The sequence below is a fragment of the Apis dorsata genome, unplaced genomic scaffold (assembly GCF_000469605.1).
Source record: "Apis dorsata unplaced genomic scaffold, Apis dorsata 1.3 scaffold_92, whole genome shotgun sequence".
NCBI classification, from domain to species: Eukaryota; Metazoa; Arthropoda; class Insecta; order Hymenoptera; family Apidae; genus Apis; species Apis dorsata.
In genome coordinates this window covers 1,351,686-1,361,479 of record NW_006263390.1, presented here as the reverse complement: position 1 = coordinate 1,361,479, position 9,794 = coordinate 1,351,686, and the positions used below count along the sequence as shown (strand labels likewise).

The following is a 9,794-nucleotide window of genomic DNA, read 5'->3' as shown; positions in this document are numbered from 1 at the left end:
GGTGATCTTTTAAGGGCTTCTGCGACTACCTGCCGACTGGGTCGTGGCGGCACTGGTGGTGGGTGAGGCCTCTGCGTCGCTGCCAATTGCATTTTGCTCGTGATCGCTTCAAATTCACCGATCTCTCTTTCTCTCTCTCTCTCTCTCTCTCTCTCTCTCTCTCTCTCTTTCTCTCTATTTATATATTCATCGTTCAGCGAACATTTCGAATTTATATCCGAACACTCAAGCCTGGAAACGAGGTTATATCGTGATAACGATAATCTCGATTATCTCCGGTTTCTCGATTGATACATATCTATACGATAAATGATAAGCGTGATTCGTGATTAAAAGTTGAAAGTATATATTCAATAAGTTATAATTAACGAAGACAATTAAACCGGGAGTTGTTATTCTTCTCGATCGATAAGTTGCAATTTGAAATTAAACAATTAAATTGCTCATCGAATGATCCGCGTCACGTTTTTGCGTTCCATGGATGTTGATGTTCGCCACGCGAACAACATTGACGCGATACGCGATGAAGGCAGATGCGCCAATGCAGCATAGATGTTTATTCGTAGTTTCTCTTTCGCTTCAATTTTATCCCCTTCGAATTTTATTCCATTGCTTGTTTTCTTCCTCTTTCTTTTTATATCGATGTATACGAACGATAACTGTACGTTTTCTCGAAAAAAAAAAACACCAATAAATAATTTAACAATTAATCATCGATGATACGAGTTTTCGTGATTCACAGTTTCACGGAATAACACTGGTTCGATTTGTGGAACGCGCGACATTTTCAAAGACGCTCGATTATTTAAACGCGAAACAAGCGCGAAACGTTGCCGCGATGTGAAGCGAGTCGTGTTGAAGCGAGTTGAGGCGAATTGTAGCGAGGTGGGACGAGGTGAAGTGAGAGGAGGAGAGGTGAGGTGAGGTGAGGTGAAGTGAGACGAGGTGAAGCGAGGTAGGGTAAGCTTAGGTGAGATGAGGTGAGGCGAGGTGAGGTATAGTGCGGTGAGGTGAGTTGAGGTGAAGTGGGGTGAGGTATAGTGAGGTTAGGTGAGGCTTCGTGAGGTGAGACGAGGTGAGGCGAGGAGAAGGTGACACGTTAGACCGGCGAGGACTCGGTTGAAGAAACTCGGTCCGTGGTATCCTCGATCCGTTATCGTCTCCTATGTTATGTCCCCTGAACCCTTCTTTCCCCTCTATGGTCCGTCGAATGGTCCACAAGCAATAGCACGTTCTATAATCCGTTTCTCTCTCTGTTGCCCGCTGAACGGACCACAGCTAACTGACTTCGCGATCCCGACAAACATCCTTCGTGTTCGAGGAACCACGTGACTGGGCTCGAGAGCTCGAGCTCTAGCCCGAGTTCTCGAGTAGGCAGTGGACGTGCTACGCTGAACCTTTGTGCCTATCTCTCCCGATCGCATATACGTGTGTTCGATGGTACGCGCCAGTGTATTGGTATATTGGCAAAAGGACATGCTGGAAAGACTGACAGATTTGAACTTATCAACGCGATTTTCACAAATTTACACGAGAAAGAAAAAATGATAGAATTATACTATATAAAGAATGTAACGAAATTAATTATGTTTAGATCTAATTAATTTTTTTTCTTTGAAAAAAATTTTAGCCATCTAAATCGTTCAAAAGTGATCGGAATAATAGATAGATTTAAAGTACTTCGAATCTGTCGTTATTCGTGAACAAACGAATGGACCTCGTCGTTCGTATATGTCTGTTTGTATATGATAGAAAGAGAAGGGAATTATGAGTAGGGGAATCAGGCAGTGGGATTCGAGGGGTTAGAGAGGTAAAAGAGGGAGTGTAAAAAGCAGGACGAGAGTGATCGACGCGTGTGTATACGTGTACAATTACGCGTGCTATGCAAGAGAGACACGGAGGAAAAGATGTGAACGCAAACGATACGAGGAAAAAGGATGAGTAAGCCAAAACGATATATAGTTAGAGCGCGGAATGGGTCGAAGGAAACGCGGAGGAAACAAGTAATTGCGAGAGATAAATACACCTTTGCAGAGTATCGAAAAAAGAAGCAAAGTAGAGAAAGAAAGTAGTGCAACGAAGTGAATCGATGAATGGATCTGCAGTATATTAAGAAAAAACAATATATATACATATATATATATGTAGAATTTTCGTAATTCTTTCGTTACTGATCGTTGAAAATATAATAGATGCATATTTCTTCTCTTCATTTAAATCGAGACATTAAATGTTTTAGCAAGATTTTTTTTTAAAAATGAAAGAAAAGAAAAAAAAACGATGCAATTGATAGTGAAATGGAGAAAAAATAAATGGAAAAGAAATAATTAAGACTTTTTGAATTGTCATAAAATAACTTCTCAATAGTGAATAGTTGCAAATTTTAAAGTGAATAGGCAGATATATGATAATACCATCCTTTCTAATCTAAAGTGCTGAATTAAACAAATCGATACAATATTCTTAAATATTATGGGTTTAAATCATAATTTTATTCGAAATATATTTAAAAAAATCATCGCCATGCAATGACTACGCAAATATATACGTTTGAATTTCGTTCACACTCTGTTTCCCGACGTACACAAAAGCTACTTGTTCTACTTTCACCTCAATTCTTTTGGTAGGAGCTCAAATCATCGCGTTTGCATCGTAACATTATATCCCATAGGAGCTAATTATTGATAAATTTGCGCTTGCTGCACAATAAAGAAAAAAATAGATTGATAAATTTATCGATCAAATTTGTACGATTCGATTGTCTAAATATCCCGCAAAGATATACTTATATTTAATAATATTAAATGAAGTTAAATAACATTGTTCATCATAAGTAAATTCGTTAAAGACGCGCGAATCATAAATTATGAATCAAATAATATCAAATATCATATAACTGAAAAAAATTTCTTTGATGATATCGCATTGCGATGAAATATTGTTACGTAAGTGCGCACAAGAATCTATTACAATAAAATGCACCGTTATCTGTTCAACAAACAGTTCAATGCAATCTACATCATATATTCCATCAAAATATTTTAGTTATACTTTTCGTTTCAAATTTTCTGGAAATGATTTCATCGAACTTTGTCGATCGATATTTGCAATGCAAACAAAAAATACCTCTCGATTCAAACGGAAAGATCGAGGTCAGACCTCGAGTTTTAAACAAGCTTTTCAGAATAAAAGCGAAGTCATAGAAATGAGTGCGGGCAAATTTTCTCAAGAGAAATGTATATGATGTAATTTATTTCTAAGCAATTCTATCTCACTTTCATATTTTATTATATAAAATTTAACTAGACAGAGAAAGGTTGAAGAGAATATGTAAGAATACATGTAGAATGCCAAGAAACAATGAGAATTCTACTAACGTTTCCGTCGAATAGGAATCGATAAAACCGTTTGTTTCAAACAAAATTTTCTCAGTATACGCAACGCACAATGCACATTACCTGATTATTCGTTGCGTGCTGACACCTGCGGGACTATCGGCAAACCAGCTACTCCTTGAACTTCCATTCTTGACGACACATCGGACAGAGATGACTGGTTTGTTGGGAATGCAACCACTTCATGATGCAGTGTATGTGGAAGCAATGTGAGCATTGGCCCCAAACTGGAACAATATCGGAACGTGTTTATGGTTATGAACTTTTTCGGTTAGTTAACTAGGCACGCGCACCTTATGCTCCCGCTAATAACCGGCAACCAGATTTTGTTCAGTTTACATTGACACGCGCGAGTACGCGCGCGTCAGAACATGGGGTGTCGTGTGCGAGCAATCCGTTTCATTCGGCAAACCGATCGATAATTACAGTCTGCAGCTGCGCAAACGCTGTCGCGGCATTTTACAAATTGTTCCATGACTTTATCGAATGAATTACTTATACATGTTTCTTTTATTTCTTATTTCTTCACAATAATTTTATTTACTAATTTCATTACTTATTGTAAAAAATAAATTATAATATAATATACCAATTGATCATTTTACTCATTTATTTCTTAGCATTTTTTAGCCAATAAATATCTATTTATATTTTGATATTGTTGATTGCTTGAAAAGTATGCACTTATTGATCTCATTCAAATGTTGAATTCAATATTGAATAATTAAAAAAATTTAACTTACCTAAAGGACAATCATCTCCTGGAATTTTACAATCAGGACAACTGGCATCAAAAGGCATTCTACATATACCACAATTGTCATCATTCGCTATCCAACGCCAGGTGGCAACACCAGTCCAACCTTAAAAAATTATTTACAAATGTTTAACTTTTATACATTACGATTCGTAATTCAAACATATATATTAAGTATAAATAATGAGGTAAAATAAAAAAGAAATATAAAAATATAAGTCTATTTTATGTTCCTGTTTATCAATAATACAAGAATAAGGAAAATATATGATAAAGTATATTTGAAGATTCCAATTTCAGTACTCACTTTTTATCGTAACTTTCATTTTCTATAACGCTTGAATGATTTATTATGAATAGTCTTAATCGATGAATCTTATATTGTAAGATGAACACTATAAAAAATTTATACTGATGTTTCTTAAATCACTGAAGAAAAACTGTTTCTAACCTATGAAAGATGACGTGAGAATGTAAATGTCTTAACGAATGTGATATCTATTTGTGCTTATTGCGCCATCTTGTGTCTTTTGATTATTTTTATGTTATAAATTAATCTTTAATTGTATATATAATCATAATATATTTATAAATTTATATATGTATCAATATTTTTCTTTTTTTTTTACATACATGTATATATATATATTAAATGACATCTATTAAATTTAAATATTCTTACGTAGAAATTTTGAAATCTTTAAAATCGTAAAAACATATAAATTTTAATAGTTTTAAAATTTTTAAATGTTAATTTTAAAAATAAGTATTGAAGTATAAAAAAATTAAAGATAAATAATATTGAAGAGCTTATAAATATAAAGATAAATGCATATTTGCATGGATATGTTAGAAAATTCTAGAACATAAAACGCGCGCGTTTATGTTCATGTCAGTCGTTATCGTTCACACAGAAACTCGCCTTCTTGCTTTGTCGAACTGTAGAACGAAAGCATCATTGTAAACGGTCCTAGTGGCGGCGCGCCGCTGGATGATACGCGGTTGTGATTCATTTTGTGATGCGGAAATGTAAAAGTTTCGCATTGAGAAGAAAAAAATCAACATTGACTAGCGTACATCGTTAGTCAAAGAAAAGAAAACAAAACAGATCGTGCGATTTCGTCGAGAGTTTCTGTCAAGATAAATGTGAAACAGGATGACACTCGTGGTTTGAGCAAAGATCTCGATCTCGTGTGTGCAGCCTGCCAGTCGCGACATGGCGGGTTTTCGAGACGAGGATAAAGCTCTATTTCCTATTCAGAGCATCTCCTCAATTGTACGAATCTTCCAAAATCAATTACAAAATAGCTCAGAACCGGACTTGGCTTTACTCTCAATTCTCGTCGGCGCAGTTGAAAATTCCCTAACCTGTAATCGAACATTTGCGTCGCAGGAGACCACTGTTTATGACGAACCGAAATTACCGGCCGTTGAGTTTCACATTGCCGAAGCTCTTTACACCAAGTTTCATGCAGTGATTAAGGGTGCAGTTGATCTTACAGTTTATGATACGAAATATGCAACTCGAGAGCTCGTTAAAAAAGTGTCAGACGTTATTTGGAACTCTCTTACCAGAAGCTACTACAAAGATCGTGCACACTTACAAAGTCTCTACAGCTACCTCACATCAAATAAATTAGATTGTTTCGGAGTAGCCTTTGCAGTGGTTGCTGGCTGTCAAGTGTTGGGATTTAAAGATGTACATTTGGCTATGTCTGAAGATCATGCTTGGGTAGTTTATGGTGAAAATGGAACTGAAACTGCTGAAGTTACCTGGCATGGTAAGTGTTGGTTTAAAGATTTTAAATCTAATAATGAATAAATAAAATCAATTTTACTATTTTATTTTATTATTTTATTTTTATTTACTATTATTAGGAAAAGGAAATGAGGATAAACGTGGTCAACCAGTTGAACCTGGAGTAGCCTCTCGATCATGGTTATATGTGAATGGACAAGCTGTTGTATGTTCTAGAGCTATGGAAGTTGCTACTATAGTATCTGCTATAAATCCTAGTTTAAGTGCAACTTCAGATGCAGCTGAAGTAGCATTACTTCAACAAGAATTATTATGGTTGTTATATGATTTGGGTCATCTTGCTAAATATCCTATGGCTCTTGGTAATCTTGGAGATCTTGAAGAAGCAGCACCAACTCCAGGCAGGCCTCCTGCTATAGATCTCTTTCAGGTATGTTATCTAGAAACCATATTTGCATATTATACTTTTTTATTTTAATTTAATGCATCTTTTATCCATTTTAGGAAGCAATTCGTTCTGCAAGAAAATATTACGGAAATGCTCATGTCTATCCATATACTTATCAAGGTGGTTATTTATATAGGCATGGATTACATGCCAACGCATTGTCATCATGGGCAGATGCAGCAGATGTTTTAAGAAAGTAAGTCAAAAAATTAAGTTAAATAAATTAAATTGAATAAATTATGGAATTTGTAATCAAAAATTATATCTATATTCTAATATTCAATAGGTATGACTATTCAAGAGATGATGGAGAAATATACAAAGAATTATTAGAAATAGCGAATGAACTTATACCGCATACGGTACGAGCTGATGAACGTTTGTTACGACAACCACGTTGTTTCGCTTATTTGTTGAGGTTTTACGATGGTATTTGTCAATGGGAGGAAGGAGCGAACACACCCGTTTTACACATAGGATGGGCACGACCATTGGTAAACACTATTTCAAAATTTGATGCCAGTATTCGCGCTCAGGTAATTATCGAGTGTTACGATGTAGAAGCGAAACAGGAAGAGGAGAAATCACAAAAGAGAGAGACCAGTCCAGAAGAAACATTAAACAATAATAACAACAATTATTGTAAAACTAAAGAAAGAGGCAATGCAGCCCGCGATTTGATCAAAAGTTTAGAATCAAAAGTGCCGTCTAATCCAGCACCGATGCATCCTAGTATTCAAGCGTTGACTGCAGCATGTAGCGAAAAGATACTTAACAGAGATTATCTATTACAAGGTGGCGGAGAACCGTTCGTTGCTCCGTCAGATGGTACTTTGCCTCCCGCACCTTCCACTTCTCAGGAGAATCTTGATCCTGAGGATGAAACTGATTCTGAACATGAAAGACCAAGGATAACATTATACAGTCAGAAGATGAAAGGTTTAAAGGACTTGTTGCTGGCTGAGAAATTAAACACGCATGCGATTTCATTGCAATTAACCGCACAGAGCCAGGTACAAATTGGCAAAAAATCTCGTGGTACCGATGAGGTTGGAGTTAGTCAGCGTCCAAAGAGGACACGTCGCGAATAGTATAAGATTTTCGACCGACGTTTCGGTATCGTAAAATATTGAACAGCAGTAGTGCCACTGGATTCGTTTAGGTCGGAAAAGTCCGTAACGTGCGAATGCATATACTGAAATGTATTCCATGTATCGTTGAAATTTCAATCTTTTCTCACGGTTTCTTTCTGTTTCGAGTGAATTTCTGATTCAAGATTCTCGCATATTCAGTGGATTTGTTGGGATATGCAGATGATATGATGATGAATTTGTTTCCGTTTAAACTATCTCTCATGCATTTTTGTTTAGCGGAACGATTCCGACGCTCGATTATCGCGCGAATCCTTACGAAATACGTTCGCGTGATCCTTGGGACGTATTATCGTCATTAGATGTAAGTGAAAAGTAGATGCGAAAAAAATTTATAGAAGAGTACAAAAAAGATTTTCTCGATTTTAAGTTAAATATCGAAATCGTGAGTGCTTGCGTTTTGTATTTTCGCGATGAAGATATATTTACGTGTAAAAAATGTCTTTTCTCTTCCACGGTACGTAGAGCTGTGAGTATATGTATATGTATATGGGTCGGGGGAGGATTGAAATAATAGGAAAGAGAATGTGGGGCCAGACGGTCATTGGGCGGAAATAGAAAGACGAATCGAACAATGTACCTAATGTATCTTCGCGAGGAGATCAGATTCTCAGCACAGTTATTTATTCTACGACAAGTAACGACAATTATCGACGGAATCGATCCAGTTTCGATCTCGTCTTTTATCCTATTTCTAATCTCTTGTTGCACCCTTATTTATTGACCCACGTGTTTTTATCGAACTGTCGCACTTCGAATTATTACAACTAACAAGTTGTCGTTAATGTTTTTTACACGGTAGTTAAACCTTCTGTTAGACGTACGCTTTTACAATCTAGTAAGAGAGACCACACATTCCACTCCGTACGTGGTGCAAACTAATTAAGTTTTTACCTAAGGTATTTTAAGCATAAAATGCTCGCTTATTTTTATAACTATTTATTTTCAGAGTAATTATAAGTATCTACTATTAGAATTATTCTTTCGCCACTCGATAGATAGAACAGATCAAACGTAGATAGTCTACCGAAACGTAGTACACAATATTGGACATTATAATTCGTAACGGTGTGTTTCACAGTATATCATGGAATAAATTACGATAACTCGTTAAGTTTTGATCGCGAAATGGGAAACGATACATATTTGTACGAAGTTCCTCCATGTTTTTCGCGACAACGTACAAATAATTTTTTCTTCCGAAATAAGTATTGTTTATCGCTGAAAAGAACTCTCGCGTAGCGGCACAGAGGCAAGAGGGGTTCTTCGCCTATCCCCACTCTCGCCTATCCACTCAACGTTCTCGGAGATCACGCGTTTAGTCTCCTAATATCGCACACTATAAGAGATTTCTCTTGCTATTAAAAATTGTGAATAGAAGGTAATTGTATAAATAAGATATAATTATTTTCGATTATTTGAAGAGATTGCATTTCATCCTTTCAATAGAATTACTTTTTTCTATCAATCGGATTAATATATATGTCCATATTAATAAATAATAGAAACGTGCTAGAAACAAAAATTCGTGTCAAAATAGGCGTTCCCCTTCTACTTTGACCAATCAGAAACCGCATTCCTTTCGCGGTATTTCTTTTCAGCAGTGAACAGTACGCGTCATTCGTTTCCGTGTGTGTCAGAAACTGAAGGAGAAGAACTGTTGTCAATTTTTTTTCTTCAGCAAATTTTACCGCGTTCGTTTTTTTCAATTACGGATTATTACGTTATATCGCTTTATTTTGATGACAGTATTTTGCAAAAAAATATCGATACACGCTGGTACGTACGCATGATACTAGGCGGAGTCATTGATTAATCGCTTTTATCGAGCACACAGTACCTTTCTACGATTTTATTTCTCCAATGCTTATCCCTGTGTACAGGTGTACTTTTATGAACACGATACGAATCGAATACTATAATAAGAATAATTGCATCGATTGTCGATGCGAAAAGAAATTATTCGATGATGTTTAAACGGATTGTTGTAATGTATGTTGTTAACTGGAATGAATATAAAACAGGTCCGAAACACAGATCGAGGATCACTTAAATAATGAAGGGCGCTATCTTACTGTGATGCTGAATATATATTATACATATATACATAAATATATGTATGTTTGTGCGTATGTGTTTATCTATGTATGTATACACACATGCACACATTCGCACATATATGTATATATATACACATAATTATACAATTAATACTTGTAGTATTATAATTAACGGATGACTTGGCGCCGAAAAGATTTCATTCTTGAACTTGAAATCTTGTATT

The 9,794-nt window shown here is 35.8% G+C and overlaps 2 protein-coding genes across 5 annotated transcripts in view; one reads left to right on the top strand and one right to left on the bottom strand.

The window, feature by feature from the left end:
- Nucleotides 1–4,694, bottom strand: part of LOC102676507 (anaphase-promoting complex subunit 11-like) — a 9,270-nt gene extending 4,576 nt beyond the window's left edge. Inside the window, exons 1-3 of one of the 4 annotated variants that reach the window (XR_004149824.1) lie at nt 4,460–4,693; nt 4,139–4,258; nt 3,459–3,622 (exon numbers count right to left, since the gene is read on the bottom strand). Coding sequence is in view for 1 of the 4 variants with exons in the window: in XM_031508650.1 (XP_031364510.1) it covers nt 3,507–3,622; nt 4,139–4,258; nt 4,460–4,478 (255 nt within the window). In the remaining 3 variants the exon portion in view is untranslated. Of the gene's footprint in view, nt 1–3,458; nt 3,623–3,688; nt 3,891–4,138; nt 4,259–4,459 lie in introns of those variants that run through there. The other 3 variants (XM_031508650.1, XM_031508648.1, XM_031508649.1) reach the window with 3 other exon arrangements.
- Nucleotides 4,695–5,105: 411 nt separating this feature from the next.
- LOC102672291 (menin) lies at nt 5,106–7,949 on the top strand. Its single transcript, XM_006611800.2, has 4 exons — nt 5,106–5,933; nt 6,031–6,341; nt 6,416–6,555; nt 6,646–7,949. Exons 1-4 carry the CDS (start codon nt 5,369–5,371, stop codon nt 7,448–7,450), a joined length of 1,821 nt encoding a protein of 606 aa, XP_006611863.1. The 5' UTR covers nt 5,106–5,368; the 3' UTR covers nt 7,451–7,949.
- Nucleotides 7,950–9,794: the final 1,845 nt, after the last annotated feature.

Coding starts and splice junctions, on each gene's coding strand:
- LOC102672291 (XM_006611800.2), top strand. CDS start 5,369: ATGGCGGGTTTTCGAGACGAGGATAAAGCTCTATTTCCTATTCAGAGC. Junction 6,342..6,415: donor CTGCTATAGATCTCTTTCAG/GTATGTTATCTA, acceptor TATCCATTTTAG/GAAGCAATTCGTTCTGCAAG. Junction 6,556..6,645: donor GCAGCAGATGTTTTAAGAAA/GTAAGTCAAAAA, acceptor AATATTCAATAG/GTATGACTATTCAAGAGATG.